Source organism: Pseudorasbora parva, chromosome 18 (genome assembly GCF_024679245.1).
Source record: "Pseudorasbora parva isolate DD20220531a chromosome 18, ASM2467924v1, whole genome shotgun sequence".
NCBI lineage: Eukaryota > Metazoa > Chordata > Actinopteri > Cypriniformes > Gobionidae > Pseudorasbora > Pseudorasbora parva.
Window position 1 is genome coordinate 33,205,591 of NC_090189.1, and position 9,424 is coordinate 33,215,014.

At 36.7% G+C, this 9,424-nt stretch overlaps 1 protein-coding gene across 1 annotated transcript; it reads right to left on the reverse strand.

The window, feature by feature from the left end:
• Positions 1-5,263: 5,263 nt before the first annotated feature.
• Positions 5,264-9,204, reverse strand: rbmx2 (RNA binding motif protein X-linked 2). Its single transcript, XM_067423210.1, has 6 exons — positions 9,133-9,204; positions 8,514-8,629; positions 7,812-7,863; positions 7,562-7,691; positions 6,364-6,550; positions 5,264-6,232 (listed from the first exon to the last, which is right to left on the reverse strand). The coding sequence occupies exons 1-6, from the start codon at positions 9,135-9,137 to the stop codon at positions 5,748-5,750; spliced, it is 975 nt and encodes a 324-aa protein (XP_067279311.1). The 5' UTR covers positions 9,138-9,204; the 3' UTR covers positions 5,264-5,747.
• Between the last annotated feature and the right edge of the window lie 220 nt (positions 9,205-9,424).

Genomic DNA, 9,424 nt, shown 5'->3' on the forward strand with positions numbered 1-9,424 from the left:
TCATGAACGCATGTACTAACTGTTCAGCATTTTGCATTGAAAGCATGTGCCGTAATTTAGATATATTTTTAAGATGATAGAATGCGGTTTTACAGATGCTAGAAACGTGGCTTTCAAATGAAAGATTGGTATCAAAGAGCACACCCAGGTTCCTCACTGACGACGAGGGCTTGACAGAGCAGTCATCAAGTGTTAGACAGTATTCTCGGTTACTACTTGTGGAGCTTTTCTGTCCAATAATTAAAAATTCAGTTTTATCTGAATTAAGTTGCAGAAAATTACTATTCATCCAATTTTTTATATCAGCTATGCATTCTGTTAATCTTGTGAATTGGTAGGTTTCATCCGGGCGTGAGGAAATATAGAGCTGAGTATCGTCAGCATAACAATGAAAACTAACGCCATGTTTCCTAATGATATCTCCCAGTGGTAGCATATACAGGGTGAAAAGCAACGGTCCTAACACTGAGCCTTGCGGTACCCCATACTGAACTTGTGATCGGTGTGACATCTCTTCATTTACTGCTACAAACTGATAACGGTCAGATAAGTACGATTTAAACCATGCCAAAGCAGTTCCACTAACGCCAACATAATTTTCGATTCTATTCAGAAGAATATTGTGATCGATAGTATCAAATGCAGCGCTAAGATCGAGTAACACTAATAGAAAGATACAACCACGATCAGATGATAAGAGTAAATCATTTGTAACTCTAATTAGAGCAGTCTCAGTGCTATGATACGGTCTAAATCCTGACTGGAAATCCTCACATATACCATTTCTTTCTAAAAAAGAACATAATTGTGAAGACACGGCCTTTTCTAGTATTTTTGATAGAAACGGTAGATTCGAGATTGGCCTGTAATTGACTAATTCTTTAGGATCAAGTTGCGTTTTTTTAATAAGTGGTTTAATTATAGCCAACTTAAAAGTTTTCGGTACATATCCTAATGTCAAAGATGAATTAATGATATTAAGCAGAGGATCTATGACCTCTGGAAGTATCTCTTTTAATAGCCTAGTCGGTATAGGGTCAAGCATACATGTTGTTGATTTTGATGATTTTACAAGTTTAGCCAGTTCTTCTCCTCCTATAGCAGTGAATGAGTGTAATTTTTCCTCAGTGACCCTGCAGTGCTCTGTCTGAAGTGATACTGTAATAGACGGCTGCATGGTTATAATTTTATTCCTAATATTATCAATCTTACTAGTAAAGAAGTTCATAAAGTCATTACTGCTGTGTTGTTTACAAACATCAGAAGCTGAAGCTTTATTTTTTGATAATTTAGCCACTGTATCGAATAAATACTTAGGGTTGTGTTTGTTTTCTTCTAAAAGAGATGAGAAATAAGCAGATCTAGCAGTTTTTATGGCCTTTCTGTATGCAATCATGCTCTCTTTCCACAAATTGCGAAAAACCTCTAGTTTTGTTTTCTTCCAGCTGCGCTCCATTTTTCTGGCTGCTGTTTTAAGGGCCCGAGTGTGCTCGTTGTACCACGGCGTTGGATTATTTGCTTTAATCTTCTTTAAGCGCCGGGGAGCAACTATGTCTAAAGTGCTAGTAAGGAGAGAGTCAATAGTTTCGGTTGCAGCATCAAGTTCATCATGGCTATCTGTAATGCTGAGGAGATGGAACTGATGAGGAAGATTATGTACAAAGCAATCTTTAGTCGCAGCGGTTATCGTCCTGCCATATTTGAAGCGAGGGGATGGCTTTGCAGCCTTAGGTAAATTAAGTATACATGATATTAGGTAATGATCTGAGATGTCATCGCTCTGCTGCAGAATTTTAACAGTATCAACATTTATTCCATGTGACATTATTAGATCTAAAGTATGATTAAGGCGATGAGTGGGTCCTGATACGTGTTGTCTAACTCCAATAGAGTTTAGAATGTCTCTAAATGCCAATCCCAATGCGTCTTTTTCATTGTCTACATGGATATTAAAATCCCCAACAATTAGTACTTTATCTACAGCTAATACTAACTCCGATACAAAACCAGCAAATTCTTTGATAAAGTCTGGATTGTGCCCTGGTGGCCTGTATACAGTAGCCAACACAAATGTCAGAAGGGATTTATCATTTACACTACACAGTGTTACATAAAGCACCAAAACTTCAAAGGAATTATATTTGAAACTAGACTTCTGAGTAATACTGAAAATATTATTATAAATTACAGCCACACCTCCCCCTTTACCTTTCAGACGTGGCTCATGTTTGTAACAATAATCTCGGGGGGTGCACTCATTTAAAGTAATGTAATCATCAGGTTTTAGCCAGGTTTCTGTCAAACACAGCACATCTAAGTTATGATCTATAATCATATCATTGACAACAAGCGTTTTTGGCGAAAGGGATCGAATATTCAGCAACCCAAGCTTTATCAATTGTTCGTCCGTATTATATCTGTTGTTTATTTGTTGGACATCAATTAAATTTTTACTGTTGAATGGTTTTGATGGTTTTTTGTATTTACTAATTCGGGGAACAGACACAGTCTCTATGTGATAATATCTAGGTGAAAGAGTCTCTATGTGCTGGGATTTAGCTGACTTTGGTGACGTGAGACAGCTAGCAGACGGTTGGTTTAGCCAGTTTGTCTGCTTCCTGACCTGGGCCCCAGTGAGTCAAGGTTTAGCTCTAAGACTATGTGCCAAATTACTAGAGAGAAGAGCAGCACCAGCCCAGGAGGGATGAATGCCGTCCATCTTCAACAGGTCAGGTCTGCCCCAAAAACTTTTCCAATTGTCTATGAACCCTATGTTATTTTGCAGACACCACTTAGACAACCAGCCATTGAGTGATGATAATCTGCTAACTATTTCACCACTCCTTTTCGCGGGGAGAGGACCAGAGAAATATACGGCTTTTGACATCGTACTTGCGAGTTTACACACCTCTTTAATGTTAATTTTGGTGATCTCCGACTGGCGAAGTCGAACATCATTAGTGCCAACGTGAATAATAATCTTAGAGAATTTACGATTAGCTTTAGCCAGCACTTTTAAATTTGCTTTGATGTCAGGCGCTCTGGCTCCCGGTAAACATGTGACTATGGTGGCTGGTGTCTCTATTTTCACATTCCGTGTAATAGAATCGCCAATAACTAGGGCACTTTCAACAGGATCCTCAGTGGGTGCGTCACTGAGTGGGGAGAACCTGTTTGATGTTCTAATCGGAACGGAAGAGTGGTTTTTTGATCCACGACTATGCTTTCTCATCGTCACCCAGCCCTGCTGCGCGGGCTCAGCCGGAACCAAACAATGAGTGTTCACTAAGCTAGTCGCATCCAAAGCAGTATCTAAAGCTGTTACATTCTCACTACTCTCACATAAAGCTTGGATGCGTGTCTCTAAATCTGAAATCTTCTCCGTCAGCCTGATTAATTCCTTACATTTATCACATGTGAAGCCCTGTTCGCCAACGGAGATAGATATGCTAAACATGTAGCATGCAGTGCAAGTGACAATGACAGGAGAAGAAGACATGGCTTACCGTATTTGTTGATGAATCCAAAACTTACCACAGTTGTCTGATGGAGTCTTTTTAATAATCCAACTCACCACAGTTGTCTATAGAACTCAGAAAACAGGAGACCTGGATGCTGGGATGGAAAGCTACCAGGCTAGCGAAAAGCTAACGTGTGGTAGTGATTTAGATTAAAAGCTAGTAATGTCAAATTTAAATTGATAGGCTATATTAAGCACTATATGGTGATGAGTAAGTTATATTTAGCAGTGTAATTTACAAAGAAAATATATCAAATAGAGATTCAAACACAGCTATACAGAGCTACAAACACTGTGGTGGCAGCAGCAGCAGGCAGACAGACAGGAGCAATCGATCAGGAACAATCCTGACTTTTAATTAAAAGTCAGAGTACTTCTTATTTATTTTAAGGAACCTGTTTGATTTAGTTTACCCATACATGTTATTTAAATTAATGCAAACATGTACTAACATGTATTAATGCTGCTGTATTCATGCATGAATCATTATGACTCATGTCTTAATTAGGGATGGCTCCTCATTTGTTCATGATAAGTTCATATCTTAACTAATCATGAGTTAATGTTGAATTAACTATTAATTAATGTATTAATACATGATTATCCATGTCCTGTTATTGTAAAGTGTTACCAAAACGCTTTATTATACATGACAGACCTGCCCAGTAATGTCACTTAATATTGATAAACACTGTTAATTCTGAGGAATGAATTGTGCTTTTCTATACCTCAGTTAGGGCTGCACAATTATGACAAAAATAAGTTGATTTGTTACATTTATATAGCAATTTATGAATGAATGAGGCATGAGGAGAGAGGGTGATAGAGCCAATTCAGTGGATGGGGATTATTAGGAGTCCATGATTGGTAAGGGCCAATCAAGGGAATTTGTCCAGGACACCAGGGTTACACCCCTACTCTTTTACGAGAAGTGTTATGGGATTTTTAATGACCACAGAGAGTCGTGAAGGACAGAGGACAATGGGCAAATATGGCCGGGATGCCGGGGTTACACCCCTACTCTTTTTACAAACAACATCCTGGGATTTATGACCACACAGAGTCAGGACCTTGGTTTAACGTCTTAACTTTTTGTCAATTATGACAAAAATCATAACTGTTGATTATCCCCTTCAAATTGTGCGTGCGATTATCACTATTTACATTGAATGATGTTGTTAATAGCTTTATACCATTGTTTGAAGCAACCATGCTATAATTCATGACAAAATAAGCTGAAAACATTCTTCCTGAAAAAGCTTTGTATGCTTTTCTATAGCATTAAGCCACAAATGTCAGCGATACATTGGTTTGAATTTTTTTTTTTCAATGGTCTCATTTTCAAAAACTTACATCTTTTTCAGACATCATGTAAACTGACGTGTAAAGCTTTCCCATGTATTGACTGACAGCTCTCCTGTCCTCATGTTGAGAGACACCAAGAATAAATGCAGAGGCGTTGTGTGCGCTGTGTGTGAACATGATGGGCATTGTAGTTCTAGACTAATGTGAGCATTTACTCATCACAGGCACAAAATTTTATGCAAAACAGCAATAATTATTTTAAATAACATTTATGCTTCATGTATTTAAATTATTTATGCTGTATTAAATTTATTTATGCTGCTGACCTTCGATGATCCAACGATACCAATAAGCAAAAATGACTTCATATCACATCGCATTTCATCATCGCAGTTTCTTTTTTATTAGTATTATCATTTCTGAAGTTAGAGTGTTTAACTTTCTTCTCCGATCCAGAATAGCAGCACAGCTTAAAAAGTTGTTTGAGCGGCGCCTTATACTGTACGAGAATTGACTTTCATTTCCCTCAGCCTGAGGCTTATTTGTTTCACTTTTGGTGTGAAAGCGCCTTTACATTTGCCAAAAATCGAACTTCTTTTTCATCATTAAAAACAAGCAAGCCCAGGCCAGCCGAACGAAAAAGTTATGTAAAAGTACCACAACACATTTCTTTCCATAAAAAGTAACCTAATTATTTACTTTTTTAAGGACTAATGCAATATTGTATCTTTACTTTTAAGAGACTTCTCCCGACACTGCAAATGAGTGTATTGTGTAATGTAATACAAGATGGTCATTATACAGTTAATTATTCCAGACAGATGTTTAATAAAAATTCTAAAGATGTATTTACATTTCTTAATGTACACACACAAAAAAAGCACAAAAATTGTATTTAAAACAGCGAAATGACTATCTCTGCTCAATAGCGCCTGTTTTCTCTTTCACGATTGTGATCTTTGTGTTTGGCAAACCCTCGATCATTACTTCTGTCTCTCTCTCTCTCTCGTTCCCTGTTTCTATCACGCTCTCTGTCTCGTTCTCTCTCTCGATCACCCGCTCTTCCTCTGTCCCCCTCCCTGTCTCGCTGTCGAGTGTCTTCGTGTCTCTTGTCCTCTCTGTTTCTATCTGTCTTTTTGTCTTCTTCTCTATCCCTGTCGCGCTCGCCTCCATACCTATCTCTGAATCTGTCCACCTCTTGTGTATTTCTGGAATCGTGTCCGGGTCTGTCCCTTCTGCTTCCTGCCAGTCCCTTCCCAGCATACTTCTCATATGCCGTGTCTTCCTTCTCCTTCTTCACTCTGACAGGGGAAGACGCTAACATCTCAGTCCGTGCCTCATGTTTCTCTTCCTTTGATTTTTTCTTCTCTTTCTTTTCCTTCTTCTTTTTCTTTTTCTCCTTTTTATCTGAAGTATAACAACATAAAAAAATGAGCCAATCAATTATTAAATAAATTAATAAAACCATTGAAACAACAAAACACACCTCTTGAAATTACTGAAGTTACATTTGCTGAACGCATACAGTCTCCTCTCACCTTTTTTTGGCTTTTTCACATGTACAGCATACTCTTCCTCAGACTCGGACTCAGAGGAGACAGGCTGGGGCACGCTGGGAGCACATCCCTCCTCTCGCAAACGTTTTGTGATATCATCGATGTCATCTGTGTCCTTTGGTGGTCGATAATTTGCAACATGGTCCACACGTATGGTTCGGCCCTTAATCTGTAGAGCAGAAAAAACATTTAATTATATATATATATATATATATATATATATAGTATCCAAAGTATTTGAATAAATATAGAAAATAAGGAATCATTGAATTCAGGTGTTCCACTGAATCACTTCCATGGCCACAGGTGTGTAACATCAAGCATAACTTTATTTATTAAAACTTTTAGTTTTAAGTCTAAGTTCTTTCAATTATATAATAAAAAAATTATAAAATGGGTAGAAGTGCAATAAAACAAATGTAAATAAAAATGACATGTAGTACATTTTTAAATCATCTAGGCATGCAGCCGCTTCTACAAACATTTGTGAAAGAATGGGTCGCTCTCAGGTGGTTTTTATATATATATGAGAACAATGAGAAGAAATGTTTCACATGGATTTTTAGTATACCATTGAATAATGACTGAATACATAAGCTTAATCAACAAAATATTGTTTATTTATTTCAGTCCAGCAGTGCAATGTTTGCCATTAAGTGTAGCACAAGCATATTTGTGATATTTGAGGCTCGATGTGCTGCGGTGAAACGCAAATTCCTTGTTGTATAGCTTGCACACAACCTTGCTCTTGTCGACGCTTCCATCCTTTCGTTTTTTAAAAACAACATTTCCCATCCACGGGGCCAAGCAAAGTGGTCTCATCAGCTTCTTCATTCATGTTCACTATGGTTTGTTGTTGTCGTGACTCGTGAACGCTAGATGGTGTTTCAGTATAATCGGTCCTTTGAAACTCATTCATTAAAAAAGGTTCCGCGGTGCAAAAATAAGTGTGGTTAAAATTATGTTATTTATTTTTTTGTGTAATTAATCTTAATTAACGCGTTAAAGTCCCGTAATTAATTAATGGGGTAAAGTCCCGGCCCTAATATGTATGTATGTATGTTTATATATATATATATATATATATATATATATATATATATATAATAAATAGCGTATTCCATTAGGACACACACAATTGAACAAAAGCCCTTGAAAAAGTCCTAGAAAAGCCCTTCACCTTGATTCCATTAAAATTATCCACGGCCAGAATGGTGCTCCTTTGATCTTCATAGCACAGGAAGCAGAATCCTTTGGATTTGCCCGTCTTTTTATCTCGCACCAAGTTGATGTTGGCAATCTCTCCGTACCTGAGATGCACAGAGGAGGATTAAGCTTAAAAAAACAAGAAAAAAACTAAGAAGAGGGGGAGGGGAAACAGAAGCGCTGTAAGAAGATAAAAAATTTAAATTTGAGCAATGAGGACTTACTGAGAAAATACACAGATGATGTCTCCTTCTGTTAGCTCATATGGAAATCCACCTGCAGATTACAACATATTAACATACAAAGCTGAACATGTCAGCATTTACCTAAAATAAACGATAAATACGGAATTTATAAAACAAATAATTAATGCAACTCTTGAAAATGATCTCTTTAGACTGAGTAATTAATATTCATCACTTTATACAAGGTCAAAATAGCATTACTGTACACAGTGTACCAGCAGGGTCTTCTAGAGAAAGACTGCGTTCATGCCATTGTCTACAGAAGTGTTTAGTGAAACAGGTTAATGCTGCCACCATCTGGAAGACTGCAAATTTAGTCTATCCAGGGAACCTTTAACTGCCCTAAAACGGGCTGTTTTTGGGAGACCCCAAAATGGCCATCCTGTTTTATTTAGAAAATGTTTATACTCACTATAGTAGTGTACTATTAGATGTACTGTTAGATATTGTGATTGTATCTGTGATAGGTGTTATATAAAATAAAGGTTACTTATTTCATATTTAATTATTAAAAGCAATGTATTGTTTTATTTTTCAAATTATTTATGTAGTATGATAGTTTGATAATTTTTTTAAATTTATTTTTTACTTTTCAGTAAACTACGATTCGTTTAATTTTAAAATTTTGCAGCTTTACACTGGTTCTCTTGCTTTCAGTCACACTTGCTTCCAGTCACTCACCGATGAAGACCCAGGCGCTGTCTTTATAGACTGTATGCCAGGACACACTGTCTTTGACACCCAGTTCAGCCTCTTTTTCATTCAGTTCATTGATGAGTTTCACTTTGGTGAGCGGACTACATTGAAGTAAAGATTTACAGACAGATAAATGAACATATATTTACATCGTATACATGTATCGTCTCTAATGATATGTTTAATTCTGTTGTGGCGTCTGCATTAAGATCAGAATCACTTTGGACTACTTCTTCAAACTGTAACGTTATGTCTACTGTATTCAAACATTATATTGCAAATATCCATGTATGGTAATACATCATCATTTAATTAACGCTGTATGCCGAAAGAGTGATCGTTTTCTTGTTATTTATCAATGTCCTATAAATTATTTTAAAAAAGACTAACTGAATAAGTGGTTTACTTTCATGTTTTAACAGATGGATATAGCTTTTAGCAACTGCTGCAAAAACTGGAGCTAATTGTTTAGCTTTCACCTTTAGCGACATTTCCTTTTCCATAACTGAGGGGTCTAGTACTTAGACTAAAAAAGTATTCGACTAATTAAATATGAGAATAAACGTAATGGAAATTCAAAACTAAACGTCAACGCATCACTTACTTCATTGTGATGAAGCTGCATTCACTCCGGAAGGATTTAGTTCCACTGTCGCGTTTCGAACTTTGCACGTGATACTACTTTGTCCGGGTTAATGAAAAGCACTGTGGGATATGTATTTGACTGACTGCGAAACTCAGATTTCTCCTATGGATTTCTCCTTTGGCATTAATTCCGTGTAGTACAAACTTGTTATGTAATGATAACATTTAAATAAAAGTAGAAATAACATTTGAGTAATAAAATAATATTTTAACAGCTTGCATGAATGTTTCTTGGCAATTCTTTTTGCAGA

Bases quoted from the DNA above. Each gene is read 5' to 3' on its own strand.
- rbmx2 (XM_067423210.1), bottom strand. The intron at 7,864-8,513 runs GTGAGTGACTGG...TGTAATCTGCAG, and splicing joins CAGCGCCTGGGTCTTCATCG to GTGGATTTCCATATGAGCTA. The intron at 6,551-7,561 runs GTGAAGGGCTTT...TCTGCTCTACAG, and splicing joins ATAATTTTAATGGAATCAAG to ATTAAGGGCCGAACCATACG.